At 41.6% G+C, this 16,140-nt stretch overlaps 1 protein-coding gene across 1 annotated transcript in view; it reads left to right on the top strand.

Moving 5' to 3' along the window:
- Positions 1 to 13,970, top strand: part of KBTBD12 (kelch repeat and BTB domain containing 12) — a 91,410-nt gene extending 77,440 nt beyond the window's left edge. Inside the window, exon 6 of the mRNA XM_044451149.1 lies at positions 12,274 to 13,970. Within this exon, the coding sequence (XP_044307084.1) occupies positions 12,274 to 12,443 (170 nt within the window). The 3' untranslated portion in view covers positions 12,444 to 13,970. The remainder of the gene's footprint in view (positions 1 to 12,273) is intronic.
- The last annotated feature ends 2,170 nt before the right edge of the window (positions 13,971 to 16,140 follow it).

The following is a 16,140-nucleotide window of genomic DNA, read 5'->3' as shown; positions in this document are numbered from 1 at the left end:
GTCTAGGTCACCCTGGATCTTCTTTTTGTCTTCCAGGGTGTTTGCTATTCCACCCAGTTTTGTGTCATCTGCAAATGTCATTAGCATTCCCTGGACTTCCTCATCTAGATCATTAACAAAGATGTAGAAGAGCACTGGTCCCAGGACTGAGCTCCGAGGCACCCCACTCAATGCTTCACTCCAGCCCGAGAAGGTGCCACTGATGAGTAATCTCTGCGACCAATTTTGTAGCCAGTTGTGGATCCAAGTAATAGTAGTTCTGTCAAGCCCACTTTTTGCCAGTATGTTTATCAGAAAATTGTGGGGCACTTTGCTGAATGCTTTGCTAAAGTCAGATAAATTATGTCCATGGGATTTCACTGTCCATTTTGGGTGGTTACCCAGTCAATAAATGGGATTAGGCTAGTTTGGCATGACTTCTTTTTAAGAAATCCATCTTGGCTTCTATTCATCACTGCATTTTCTTCAAGACTGGTTTTTTAATAATTTGCTCCAATTTTTTCCAGGGATTGATGTTAGACTGAGTGGTCTATAGTCGATCTGTAAGAGCACAATAAATGCCTTGTTTAGAGAAGTCCTATGAATTTAGCTGGGATTTTAAACATCACCCAGGGATTGCTAGGTTGGGATTAAAGTCTCATAGAGGGCAGGCTGTGGACTGGGAAAAAATCCTTTCACACAGGAAAGCTCAGCAATGCCAGAGGTAAAGAGGTGGAAAGATGGTTGCAGGGTTGAGAAACTGGAATTTGAAAGAAAGGTAAATGAAGAGGAAGGTTTGAGGAAAAGGGCAAAGGGCGCTCGGGTAAGGAGGAGCTAATTGGAGCAAAGTTTCTGGTGCAACTTCACAGTGCTCCTGACAAGGGAAGTAGGACAAAAGAACTGGTGACCTGAAAAACGTGTACTTGAGAAAACAATTGGTGATGATGATGAAGAAAGGGAGATCCAGAGAGAACTGCAGAAACACTGGGGTGCCACGCGCTATTAACAGGAAGTAGGAAGGCAAGGGGAGGTTGGGTGGTCGGGCACTGCAAGCTAAGAAGTCGAGGAGGGATAGTTGCCAGGCCTAGAGGGGGCATGCAGAATGAGGAACAAAAGACTGGGCGGCAGGATGAGTTTTCACATATTCATTTAAGCTAACCAGCTGATTCTGTTGAATGATAATAAAATATGATCAGAAGCCTGCAGATGAAGAATTAGCTGCCTAAAAAACCAAAAAACCTAATCAAGAAGGTAAAGATATACTGAATACTGATTATATTCTCCAGTAAATGAAGGAAGTAGATTTAGCGTGATTAACTGATCAGATAATTTCTGACTAAGGGCTTCTATATGTCAGAACTGGCAAGAAAAACAGATTGTAACAATGGCAACACCTATTTGATACCATGGAGTGACATCTGGGGCTGGGGGCTCAACTTGTCCAAAATTATGGGCCTGCCTCTGACATGAAACACATTATAATGGGACAAAACAGCAGATGGAGTCTTTGAGAATCATTTCTGTAATTATTCCAACCCATTCATCTTTACCTATCCCTCACCAATTTGTTCTGTCTAGGCAACTCCAAATTCTGCTCTTTCAGAACCTTATTTCTCTAACACAAACCACATATTCACAACCTCACGTGCACATACCTACACAAAGCACCCTTTCCAAGCAAATTTCTTTTCTGGGATAATCTTAGTGCTCATTGGTCCTTTTTTTTTTCATTCAGTGTTATAAACTTACCCTTCTGTAATAATTGTTCCCTACTCTGGTATGGTGTCCTCTGTCTCTGTCTGTCTTTAAATCCTTACCAGAATCTCAGATGAAACACTGAACCATCATTTCCCATGACAAGACTTAAAATTTTATATATATATATATATATATATATATATAGAGAGAGAGAGAGAGAGAGAGAGAGAGAGAGAGAGCATGATGGATCTCCCTATCCTCGTAATGCCTACATGTGTCCATCCATGTATCTCACCTTTTGCTGCTGGATGGGAAAGACAAAACAAAGCCAAGTACCTTTGCACAACATCCCTTCATCTTGATGTTTTCCTCGAGGTCCACCTGGCACCGTCATTATATGTTTTTCAGTGCCAGGTTAAGACCTTTTTATTTAATCAATATTTTTATATGTTTTAATGGGGATTGGATTTTATTGTATACATTTTATTAATTGCAGCCAGAGTGGAAGTTTCAATTTACCTATTTTATTTTGATCTATGTTGTAAGCCATCCAGAGACACAAGTAATGGATGGCATACAAATTTTATAAATTAAAAAAAAAAATGCAGAACAGTCCTGTCTGCTCTACATACCTTCTCAGAATGTAGATCAAGGAAGAAAATGTGTGAGTTTCTCCTCTCAGCATTTGAACTGGACAAACTGGTTTTTTCAGGCACCATTTAACTGTCTTGATCAAAGGAAAGTGAGATCTGACACAAGAAGAAAATGGCAGAGCCTGGCATTTTGCAAAGGATAGTTTGCCATAGGAAGGAACCAGTGTTTTATCACTTCAGGAGGGCTTTGTGTGATGCAAATTACAAGTTACTTGTTTTGGAGAGTTCTTAGAATTGTTCCATAAACCTCAGTGGGACTCGCATGAGCCTGGGGTAAAACCAATGGCTTGCAGATGATTTGCTTAGGGTTCTTTAGCCTCCTGCTCCTTGCTTGGGGAATTTGCAAAAGTCCAGCCTTAAATGATAACTAGAAGCCTTCTTCTTAATTCACAACACTGCATTATAAGACAATCTTACCAGAGTGCTCCAGTACCATCAGAAAGTTTGTGAACGTTAGAAGTGATTTAGCCTGGGCAGCTAAAGCAGAATATGTACATCTCCTGTTCTCTCTCTTTCTTCAATTATCTCCTGCACTTATTTATGCCTGGAATACTTTTCCTGCATTCAGACCTATTAGGGAGAAAAAAATGTCAATCACTAGGATTAAGTCATTCATAGGGGAGGCTACATGTGGGCAGTGGTAGTATGCACTAGCTAGTTCCCATATGAGTGCTGGGCAACACTGAAGGCCACATGGTTAGCATGACCACACAGAACTTGCTGATTCATTGGCATGGTTTGCCTGCTTGTGGTGCGCGTTAAGGAGGCCTAGTGGGCTGCTGTTGGGTTGCTCCCCCTCCTCCACAAGCCATGCTGCCCCGATTTGGGCAGTATTTTACCAGCAAGTGGAATTAGGGGAATTGGGTGCCGTGCACAGGGTGTGAAATGAGCTTTGCATCCCTCATTGTGATCATGTGAACCAGCCCCGTATGTGTTTGCCCTGCGGAGTCAACAAACTGAGACCACTGGCTACTGCTTCTCAGCCTGTACAGTTGTTGAAAATATCCTCATTAGTATTATTTTACAAATATTTGAGAAGCCCAGGTAGTACTTGAACTTTGGCAAAGGTATGACTTTGAATCACAGTGCAGTGAATGTCAGCTGCAGGTCAGCACTTAGTTACTTGTCCTCATAAATGGTGGGCTGGATTGAGCTGGGAATGGGCTACAATTAGCACTAAAACACCGAGTCTGTCCAGAGAAGCCAAGAGAGTGCAGCGATGCATTTTTTATTCTTCTTCCCCTCCCTGCATTTATTACATTTCTACAATGACCAATAGTCAGAGCTTCCTGGGTAGTTTGCAGAGCTTAAAACAACATTACGAAAACCACATACATTCAAGCACTCACAGAAGAAATCCACATATAGAGCGATACATATTTTTGTGCTTGATTTTCTGCTCATCCTTGCTATTAGTAATTGCTGCCTCCCCATCATGCTATTTGACCGAAGCAGTAGCAGCCTTTCTGCAGGAGGCACTTCTTGCTGACTCCTTGCTCACAGTGGTTTGCAATTGCTTTACAAGATGCCATCATTCTCCAGGGCTTTGCAACCATCTTAGCATAATTTTTCCCAAGGAGCAAGCTCTGGTACATCACTGACTGGGGGCATGAAGACCTCATGTATTCACACAATTCTGCTGGAGCACAGCTCCACCTAGTTGTTTGCAGCAGAACGTACAACAAGCCAAAGGAAGAAACCCGGGTGGGGAGGGCAGAAAACAGGTGAAGGAAGCCTTCTCGATTCTGCCAAGAACATGGAAGCAGAAGCCTCAGTAAAGTGATGGGTTAGAAACCTCCTGCAGAAAAGCCCTGAGAGAGCTCATTACAAGTAATTTGAAAACCCTGCTTGAAATCCCTTTTCTGGTGTGCTCTGACATGATCTAGGAATCTACACTCTCCCCCATTAAAGCAGTAACATGGTAATTTGCTTATTAAAGGTGATTATTCTGCTAATATGGAGCTGATGATAGCATTACTGCAAGGAAGAATTGTTTACAAGAGGTGAGCATGGCTGTCAAGGACAGGGCATTTTGAAGGGCATTCATTAATAGGGTCACCATAAGCCAGAAACAACTTGATGGCACATAATGACAACCGGGAAGAATCAATCTTTTGTTTTGTTTTGTTTGTTCTGGCAGTCTCTCTGCTTCCCCCTCCACCTTCCCAATTATAGCCTGGTGCCACAATCAGCGTTGTCCTCCAGTTGTCAGCTACATTAAATCCACCAGCGGGAGATTCAGCAATGCTGTTTTACATTAACAACTTTGTGTCAATTACAGTGCACAGTTTTGCCTGCCCCGAAAGACAATTCTCCTTAAATGAGCATTCAGAACTGTGCAGTGGGCAAGAGCTACCTAGTTTTCCAACTGGGTATATTGCTCAGCTTTCACGCCTGCCTCCCGATGGTACGGCAGGTGCTGCAGGTTGGCAACATAAAGCTCTTCTTAATGACTTTTCCTATCAAGCTGAACTCCAGGGCCTGCCGAAGCTGGCAGCTATTACAGCTGCGGTCTGGACCTGCCTGGCACAAATCGACACACTTCGCATGCTCCACTCAAGAAAGAGGCAAGCACTCGCTTTAAGGAACACGGAGTGGTATACCTGTTCGTGAAACCTTCCATAGATAACCCTTCTTTATCTTTGACCAATTCTAAAAACAAATGACTCTCATTTTAGGAATTGATGGCAGCAGTATTTCATGCATATATTGTAAGCCACCTAGGAAGGCCTCAGCAGTTATAGGCGGCCTATAGATATATGTAAATAAGTAAATATATGCATGACATTTATAGAAGTGTATACCGTACCTTACAAGGAGGCATTAGAGGCATATATTCCTGGTATACACACAAACCCTTGCACATGGATGTAGAAGTGAAATAGTTTGCTTCCTGATTCATGCTACTAGGGGAAAATGGATATCTTATTACTGTTGTTCGGTTGATTTAATGTTTCAGTCATTGCCTAGCATCTTGTTTATGCAAGGTGCTTTTAAGGATTCATGTTTTTGTACATGCTGGCATGACCACACACTGCATGGCTGGAAGTATCTGTTTGGTCATTCATGTATGTCTTACCTTTGTACATATAGCCCTCTACAGCTATGTTGTGTTGATTCTGGACTCTGCCTGCTGAAGTGCTGTCAGTGTTTAGTAACTCCCATTAGAACTGTCACAAAGGAGTAAACGAGTTGTAATCAGCAAGGCTGTTGGGCCAGGGTTGGGGTCAGGCTCCTGAAAACTAGTCCAGGAATGCTGAACCTCGGCTAGCCTGAGGCCCAGATTTTCTTTCAGAGAGCCTGAGCATCATTCCAGTGGCAAGCAGGCAGTGCCAAAAGTAGCAGCCTGTTTTAGCTTACAATTCTTTCTGCCAATAACTAAACCTTCACTTCAGTTTTTTTAGAATGGAGGGGGAAAAAAACAGGTAAAAAGCTAGGAAACCATCAAAGGATCAGTGGCTTGGGGTCGAGGGGTATGAGCAAGTGATGGGGGTATGGGCAACTGGAGAACCCCAGCAGTCTGGCTTTGGCCCCTGGGCCTTAAGCAATGCACCTTCACTAGTGTCACATGGTCAGTCCTAGCCCAGTCATGCTCCTAAGCACACTTGTTATGCTATCACATAGCTGAATGGCTGCCATCTTCTCTCAAGGGCAGAAGTGAAAGGACACAGCTGGGACAATGCCTATACCTTGCCCTTTCTGTTGTGTGGCTTGACTTTCACTGACTGAATCCCACTGGTACATGCAGTGTGTGTGGTACCACCCAAATTTCTGAAAAGCAACTCAGTACTACTGAATCAGTGGACATTAATCAATCGGTTTTATCACTTGTTTGCAGCTATTTAATCAGTAACAATGCAATCATTCATTTAATAACAATTAAAGTTATTTACAATAACAGTGAAACAAAAACATCATAAATGCCAGCATTATAAAAACAATAATAATGAGGAAAATATCAAAACAAAAGGCAGAATAGGAACAATAACAACAATGCAGCTTATACAGAAGATGGAATTTGTGACAAAACAACTTTGATGGAAGAAAATGGTTGTAAACAAATGTGTATATGTCTGAATTGAATAGGGATTGTGACTTTGACCTAGGCAGACATGATAGAATCAGAGCGACCCTAACACTCAAAGAAAAGGCTCTCCGATGGCTCCTTACTTGCAAAAAAGCCTGGGGGGAGATGCACTCTCAGGACAGGTTACCAGAACCCTTATCAGCAGGTTTGCAGTGACACATTCCCCTCAGTGAGCTTCATACAAAGATGTGCTGCCAAATGTACATCACTCCAGAGCCTGGTGCCTTTTGGTGGTGAACGTGCTGTCCGCTCCTGGCACCGTGAGATCCATACAGCCTGGTCCTGTCTTTGCGTGTTGGCTGAACTAGACAGTTTTTTCAGTCACTGCATACAGGTAGTCCCTGGGTCATGGGTGAATTCTGTACCTGAGAATGCCCTCAAGCCAAATTTGTATCTAAGTCGGATCACATGAGTAAGCCAAATGCTTGTCTCGGTATATGTATATATTTTACCTTTCTATACATGTAAACACTTAAGAAACACTTCCATATTCATTACAACATCTTAAACACAATATTGCTTTGTAATAACAACAATAATAAAGCAATTATAAAGTAACTACAGATGCTGAAGAGAGACAGAGAGAGAGAGAATCTATATGCATGTGTGCAGGAACACAATATTGGAAAAAATGACATAACTTGCCTCTTATGCTTGGCTTAATGTAGGCTTGAGCTTCATTGTCTGTCTTTAATTTTAATGTAAGCCCAAAAGAAAATAGCTCGGGTCTTTAAAAGTGACTTACCTGCCCCTTATTATCTTCCAAAGTTCTCCGATAATAGGCTGCTAGGGCAATATAGTCCAGTCCATGCTTATTACATTCAAAACACATGGTGAATTAGTCTCAATGGGTCCAGGGACAGGGGCAGGACTGGCTGAGTATTTCTTGAACTTCCACTTCCTGAGGAGCACAAGGCTTAACATGTTGTCTGAGGTGTTGAAGAGCTTGTTGGAGAAGGTGAAAACATTTGGTCTAAGGAAATAGGTTTCTGTGGACATCTCTAGGAAACCACTGCGGCCACTGATAATGCATCGCCAAACATGTCACTTAGTTCCCTAGAGATATTCACAGCTTCAGGTGAAAGATATTCATATAGGGTTTATGGCGGTCTGTGCGTTCACAGGTATAGGTTGTTCATAACCTGGATGTTTGTTACCTGGGGACTATCTGTACGTTGGTTCAATGCCACAGAATTTCCTTATTTCACTCATTTTCTTTTGCCACTAGGCCTTTTTAAGCTCTTTGTTTTTTCAGCCTGTCAATTAGGCATCGTGGCTAAAAATTCTTCTAAGGCACAGGAAGCTATAACAGAGAGCTCTTTAAAGCATGCGCATGGGGAAAAAATGCTAGCAAAGTATCTTCTCCAAGTCAATAACATTAGCCTTAATAGCACTTGCCACTGAAGGTCTCAGCATGCAAAAGGAAGGCTGAGGACTTCTGGTGCTAATATCAAGCTCCCTGCCGGGAGTTGAGTGAGTCCCATGTTGCAGCAGAACGGCAGCAAAAGGAAGCAAGCCTCATCTGTGTATATGTCTTGTTCTGTGGCAGCGTTCAGACACTCATCCCTGAAGGGTAATGGGAAAGAAACATCCTCCTTCACACTGTTGTGAGACTGGCCCTGAGCCAGTGTCAGCAGCTTCATTAGCATACAAAGAAAATGTAGGGGATGCACTGCAGGGAGAGAATGCTGTTAATTCCTACTCTGATTTCCAATAGCAACCTGGTAGCAGTCATGCAGAGAGGGAGGGAAGGCTAGACTGAGCGAATGAGCTTGGATTACAAGAATCAATTGATCTGCCCAAATTCATTCAGAGGCAAACCGTTGTTTCAATGGCAGGGCACCGCTGAGAAGGAGAGGCAACCTATGTGCTGTCCGGTACCTTAGTGACACCAAATAAAGTTAAGGGTAAGGATGCGAGATTCAGGAGCGGGTCGGGCTTTTGTACTCCAAACTGCTGCACACAAGCAGTGTTTTCCTTGCCATTGTGGCTCTATGTTGAGAAGGGCTTCTTTCGCTGAAGATCCCTCTTCTCCACCAGCGTAATGGACCAGCAGCCATGCCTTTGCTTGAGCCGGACAGGTGAAATGGCATGCAGCAGCGGCCGCTCATGACCTAGGAGAGACTGCCCTGATGGTGGCCTACCTGTGGGAGTGATACCCGCTTTGCTGGACCAGAGCGCCCACATGGCAGCCACTGCTTCTTGCAGAAGAGTCGGGGGAGAGGTTGGGGCTGTGGCAGGCAGGCAGGCAGGCAGAAGAGCAGTGCTGGAATTTTACAGAGGGAAAGATGATGCAGGACAATGGGATGGGGTTAGCAGGGCAATCATGGGAAAATAACACCAGTGCAGAACACTGTTCATGGATTCTGAAACACTGATGCCGAATATCTTACCATTAGCTAGATCTTACCATGGCCAACTATTAACCATTTTGTCATTAACTACTCTCATATTTTATCTATCTTACTAGATCTTACCATTCCCAGCTGTGCGATAAACTTTCTGTTTAACGCTTCTCACGCCAGTTGTTCTCTATTTCTCTTCTGTCAAATTTCAGAGCTAGATCCATACAGTCTGGACAGTTAAGGCACAGCTGTTTCTATAGGTCATGGCACACAATAGTGTAGTTTGTATATCATCATATACAGCTACTTTTGACAACCCCAACTATGCAGATTTCTTTAGTTACTTTTCACAGTTAGGGGACTCAGGCAAACTCCTAACACCGAAAACAAGGCTTGAGAAAGCAGTCAGGTTCTTCACCTACTAGTTTAACAACATCCTGTTCTGCAGGGCTTTACACAGAAGAATGTACAAATCTATATGACTTCTATTGCACTGGTAGAAAGTTGGAATCCTCTCTTTAAAATTGCTGTTATTGATAATTACATCTTTCCATTACAAAAAAAAGAAGAAAAAAGAAAATTAAAAGAAGATGTGATCTGTGTTTAGAACCACAGGAATAACTGTAAACCAGATACAGAATGTGATTTCAAAGAAAGGAGAAGTGGATTAAATATTTATACTCTAGCCTAAAGCAATCTGACAGCCATCAAATGCAATGGACAGTAGCAAGTCAAGCAGACTGAAAAGTCATACAGCTTCCAACTGAACAAACCTCCTCCGGGTTTTGTCTGCATAGCAAAATGCATTTTTAGTTACAAAGGGAAGTTTATTTATTGATTTATTAGATTTATATCCCTTACAATGATCTCAAAGTGGTTTACATCGTTTATGAGCTCGTGAGAAGTGTCTCCTCTTTAAAAGGCTTTTCTATGCGAGGAGTTTACCTGCTGTTTAACCGAGTCTTCTTACTTATATGGAGGGAAAGTGGGTCCTTCGACTTCCCCACCCCCTTGAGTTTGTCTTTCTGTATCGTCTAAATACCAAGCTCAAGGTGGTGGTATGGCAGAGCTGCAATAGAACCAATTTGCGACTTCTCTTGAGGCTTTGGCTTTGGTTTGTTGCATTTTCAAATTTAGCATGAGACTTTTCTTGTTCTAAAAAGCACACAGAAGTCTGGGAACACAGGAAACTTTAAGAAGCAGATATATAGAAACAAGTGCCTTGTCTGGGAACCCCAGTAATTGAGTGGGGATTGGAGGAGGGGCCCTGCTGAGGTTATACAACAGCAAGCCCAAATTTGTTGTTGTGTGATGTGCGAAATAGCTTGAGCTTTTTCTCTGTCACAAGTAAAAGGCTCCTTTGCAGTCTCAGCTTTTAATCATGCTAGGAAGCAATTCTTCAGAACAAAGTGTGTAGAAAGAAAAACGTATCCACATGTTTTGCAGAAGCTGGGCTTAAAGCATCTTGATGGTAGGTGGGGAGATTTGAAATCTAAAGGAACAAGGAGTGAGAAATGTAAGGAGCTTTCCTTTTATAGTGAAGAATGCTTTTTGTACCAAGTGTCAAAAAACCCAGCTCCCATGCTAAAAAAAACTCTCTTCTGTCCTGTCACTTAAAAAAAAAGAACACTGAAGTAAAATTCACTTTTGTTACTGTACAATTTTTCAGCCACAGCTAAAAGCTGCTCATTGTAACACTGGCTTTTATTTAACAGGGTTGGTTGAGTCTAACTGCTCCTGTCAAATCTGTCAGTTGTTCCAAACACAAAGTACAAGAGAGGCACTGAAAGTTTTACTAACAATGTTTCCACCCTGTGTAAGGCATGGTTATTTAACAGTGGTACCTGCAGAAAACAAGCAGCCCACATTTCAGAAGCTCAGATGGCATTTATCTACAGGAAACCAAAAGCTTGTTCGAGTCTCTCTCAGTTTTTTGTGTCACATATGAAGGCTGCTAATTCTGAAGAGAATTTGGAAGAAAAATCAAATGCACATTGCAACCAATTCCACTTCTATCATTCCACTCTGAAGTGTTTTTTTTTAATTATTTGAATGTTCACATGTGAAAATGCTTTTAATTTGACCTGTAACCACAAAATTATATAAGATAACTCGTATCCTTATGTTATTATAACTTTCTAATGCAGATCTAACTTCTGCTAACTCTGCTCCTAAAATGACATTCATTCTAAATAGTGGAGTTTGATGTTGTTTGCAGCTCCATGCAGAGGTGATTAATCTTAGTTTCCTCCTTTTTTCATGACCACACTGAATACTAAGAAATTGTCTCATATGCCTTGAACTTTGTTTTCTTCAGAGTCATGCAGTTAAACACAACTGAACTTCATAGTCATAGCAAAGCAATGGGCCCACAGTCAGGTATCAGTTCTCATTAGGAGCTTCTGTCCTGACCTCTTCCATAAAACTCCATTTTTGCCTTTGGGAAATGTAACCCACTAGATTTTTTTAAAAATGGGATAGTAAAATAGTTTATTTTAGTTTTTGCAATGTAATAAATTTTACATCAGATTCCTTTTATCACATGTGAATAACGCTAGATTATTTGACATGCAATTAATATGTTATGCGTGGGTCATGTTACACTCCTTTTAGTATTTCCTGTTAGAAATAAGCCAAGAAAACCTAAGTTATTGTGGGGAGAGAGAGAGAAGAAAGCTAAAGGCCCAGTTCCCAGAAAGAACAGACAATGACTGATTACAGTACAACCTATCATTAATCTTTAATGAACAGGGAGCCATAAACAGGCAGAATTTGCTAGGAGGAAGCTTTTAATTAATGTTGCAGGATGACTTTGCTGAACAGGATGCACTTGTAAGTAAACATTAGATAACATACTGACCATAGGGAAGAGTGTGTCTGAATGATATAGCACTATATTAAGTACTATGTGATGCTTCTCTTTTAATTGCACTTCCAGCTGACAGCGGAAAAGCAATGCTTCAGCAGCCCTAAGGAGGCCCAGTATAGACGCAACCTTGGTCTCTATAGTGGGATTCTGTCAATGGGAGAACATAAACCAAGGGACAGTTCTGGCAGTGCTTGATCTACCAGAACTAGTTTCACAGCAGGGAACAAGATGCAACAGTACAAAAGGTTTCCAGGAACCAGAAACATTTTCCATACTTAGTGAAAGTAAAGAAGCAGCTTGGGTTCATAATGAATGCAGAATGAATTATTTATTCTGATTAGAAATATAATAACTGAAAATAAATCAAATGTTCTTACTGATTTCCTTTCATTATCCTGATATAACACAGAAGGACTTAGCCTTTTAAAGTCTTAAGCTGGATCAGCACAAGCTGGCAAATTGCACCACTAAAACGATGTGTTTGGGTTTCCTAACTATGTTTCAATCACAATCATATCTCCATCTAATCTGAATATAGCAGAAAGCACCATTTGGGTTATAATTTACATCAAAGAGAGAACTAGGTTCCGGGGCTCCTTTGTTGACTATTGATTTTCTCAACCTTGTCTTTTGTTGTTGCAGCTCGGTATGAAGTTATCACCAAAGAGATCCTCGAGCTGGACACTTGGGAAAACCACTGGAATGTTGTGGCCGTCAATGTTCTCATGCATGACAGCTATGATGTCTGTCTTGTTGCTCAGCTGAACCCACGAGATCTCATGCCTCCTCCTCCTGATTTAGTGGAGCAATAGTTATGCAGGTTTCTCTAGATGCATAATAGAAGCATAAAACAGAGAATGCCATAGAACTGCTCTGCAACGGCCTCTGGACTCTTAAGAGATGAGCCTACAACGTGGCCTTAACATACACTATTCCTACCACTATTATGCATCTTTACATATTGGAAACTCAAGTTGTATTAGTTGGTTCAGGAATCCTCTCTTTCTGGTGCATCTTTGTATTAATTTATTGTAGATGAGAGGTTACTACAAGTAATCCCTTCTCTTTAGATTATGTAGCAACATGGAATGCCAGAGCAATCATTGATAAAAGCATCAGGAGCAAATGGAAGCAGTAACAGGTGCTTAATAAAAACATTAAAGCAACATCTCCACCATAAGAATTCTTCATTCTGTACTGATAAGATGCTGAGAATCTATTTGGGGTTCTTAGCCAGCAGGAAGGCAAAAATATGGCCTTACTCTCACAGGTGGAATTGGCTTGTTCATCTGATTGTATTGGTGGTGGAGTGTGTAGATAAGGATTCATCTTTCTTGCTGTCCTGTGTGCAACCAAAACTAGATGTGGAATCGCAGCTAGATCAGACATAATGTTAATTACCGTGACTTTGCAAAAGAGAGGCCAACATCTAATGTCCAACTATGGTTCCTTAATGCTCAGGTTTAGTGCATCACTTTTAACACTTTTTTTCTTGCTTTAAGCTTGCTTCACAAATCCTTTGAGACTTTCAGTCAATCTTGCTGATTCTTTTCCTATATCTTGATCCATCCTCTCTCCAGTCTTTGACACCAGAACATTCACAGGGGCTGCTGCTGCTGCTACTGCTGTAGTTCCTACTGGTCAGAAGGAAGAAGAAATGGAGAGTTGTGATGGTTGATATGGCCATGACCATGCAGGTCACAGAAATGAGAAAGAAGGATAGTGCAGGCATGGCAGAAGACAGGCTGAAGAAGGGAGAGGAATATAGATGCAAGAATTCAGAAAGAACAGTCTAAACTCTTTCATCAACATCTTCTGAAAATGCCCATATCCACAACTGTTCCTGCACGAGTTTGAACAGGAAATATTAGACTAGACTGAGACATTTCCCTCTTATTCTGTTTATGCCTCATCAGCTTTTACCTTGAAAGATCCGGATCTGTGTGCATGTTTTCTTTATAAATGAAAAGAATAAATCTAGGAAAGAAATGATCCTGTGAACTACACAACTCTCATTCTTGTTTGCTTTGTAGATAGGGTGCATCTGACAGCCCAAACAGTCACATTTGTATGTATTATCTCTTTTGTCAACACTACAAGAAACACTGAAGCATACAGTCTGGGTTAATGTGGATGATGTTCTCACAGATGACGTTGAACCTGGAGTCAGTCGTGGGTGAGGGCTATCAGAATGTATGACAATGTTTGGCCAGTTGAAGAATCTGCGTGAACAAACAGTACCTAGCAACTTTCAGCACCAGAATATTCCCAGAGAAACCTCTGGCTTGATACTAGTGACTACTAATCAATTTTTCCAATAAAGCCTCCTATCCTTTGTACCTTTTCTTTCCATAGTCTCAATGCTTTTGAAGCGCTCTTTTCATGTGGAAGTCAAAGTGTTAACAGAGTTCAGCTTTAGCAGGGAAAGGAAAGGAAAGGAAAGGAAAGGAAAGGAAAGGAAAGGAAAGGAAAGGCAGATAATTATTTCTGCACTCTGCAAAACGTTATTAAAACAAACACAGCTGCTTGACTATCACTGCGGTTGTCAGTTCTAAATAAAGACTGTATACATAACTTTCAAATCGCTGGAGAATATGGGAAAGGTCCCCTGTGCCTTCCATACAGAGTTGCAAATAAAACCTCAGTGGTTTAGGCATGACACGCATACCTTGCTCCATCCACCTGAGCCCCTTCTCCTGTTCTCTGCTGCCTGCCCCCAGTACTGTGCCTCCGTCTGTGTGCCCATTTCCTCGGTTTCCTGCACTCCCCAAAAACAAAGGGGGAAAAAAACTCATTAGGAGAGAGTTTTGTTTCCATAGTAACATGTTAACAGCACTCTCCTTTCCAAATTTAACTATGGGCTCTAATGAGTGATCAAGGCAGCAGATCACCTCTGCCATTTATATGGTCAACTCAGGGGAGAGAAGGAGCTGTGAGACTGATCTGCACAGTCCGTGGGTCAAATGATTTTGGAAAGGGTCAAAGAAAGCAGTTCTAATTTGAGGCTTCAGAAATTTGTTTCCTACCTGCCCAACCTGCATAATTATAAGTAAACAGATATTTCAGAAATGATCTATGTTTGTTATGTCCTGTCCTCTAGAAGGTTCCCCTTTAAAGTGGCTCTGGAATGCTTGGGGAAGTGGGGAGCTTATCATAAATGAAATCTTTTTCTGCTTGTAAGAAGAAACTCTACTTGCTGCAAACTAGCGAGCAAGTGGAGCAATTAAAGAATTGTGTGTGGATACATTTGGCTACACAAAAGTGTTTTATCTTTTAAAGATTTTTTTATCCTTGTATCTTATACAAAATTTGCAGATGCAGCTTGTCAGGAATAGAGGTAAATATGGTCAATATTGGAAAGGTTGTAGCCAATGTGATGCTAGAAAGCCTGTGTGTGGTAAGATATCATGGGGAGAAAAACACTAGAAAGCGGTTCTCAGAACTGTTGCTTTCAGCCTTCTACTGAGGATGGGTATTGGGCTTAATGTGACCCAGCCTGGTCTAATGGTGCAATTAAATACGGCTGCACACTGATATTGTATTCTTAATAGTAGATTGTCCTTGAAATGCTGGGGATTTGTTCCAGTCCAAAATACCCTTTTCCCCAGACTAGGTTGCTAGGAACATTTCTCAGATGAAAGCGGTAAGAGGAACACAAGACTACACGTTTTTGCAAACAGAAGATGCCTCAGTACAAGGGCACTGCATGCTTTTTCTCATTCAGAACCAGAAATAAAACAGCAATATTGGAAGAGAAGGAAATGAGGCACAGCTTATAGCTATGGATAGTGCTGATCCAGATACTTTCTTCTGACCCTCTGCAACCTGCCGACACCTTCATGAGCTCACAGTTGATACAACCTCATAGTCTTGCTTTTGGCAGGATTTTTCTTCTTAATAGCAGAAATGTTCTCAAAAAAAATTTAAAGCTTCATGGATGTGACCACTGCTAGAAAGTTGTGGAACCTGGGTTTTCTGGAGTAAAGCTATCCATAAGATCCTGTGAATTTCATTTCCTAGAACAATCTTCAGCCTTCATGCCTGCAAGGGAAGACTTTTAGCTTGTTGTGGCTGAAGATTTTTATGTTGAGGATACTCTGCATTTCCTACACTGAGCAGGGGAAGAGACTAGATGGTTTAGAAAGCCCCTTCAACTCTATGACAGAGAAAGAGAAACAGTCTAGCAAGAAGACTAAGCTTCTTGTCAAGGAGAAGAGCATCCATGACAGGTCTCCAGGTCCTGCTTATCTCACCCATTCTCTACTTCACACTGTTCCATGTAACACAAAGTAGCAATACCATTCTGGGGTTGGGATGGGGTGGAAGATGAAGAGCAGAATATTGCATGCACATTTGGCATTTTGGAATTTGCCCAAATCCCCCTAGTCTTGTCCCCCACTTTTGAGGATGGCTTCAGATCCAAAAGGCTCACAGATCATCCTGCTTCAGGAGGATCTTTTGGTACCCCCTCCTGGCCTGAGATGAAGCCCAGCCTCCAAGTCTTAGGAA

The sequence above is a fragment of the Varanus komodoensis genome, unplaced genomic scaffold, assembly GCF_004798865.1.
Source record: "Varanus komodoensis strain SLA01 unplaced genomic scaffold, ASM479886v1 scaffold6_2, whole genome shotgun sequence".
NCBI lineage: Eukaryota > Metazoa > Chordata > Lepidosauria > Squamata > Varanidae > Varanus > Varanus komodoensis.
Note: the sequence above shows the minus strand (reverse complement) of the source record. Positions and strands in the feature narration are given on the sequence as shown.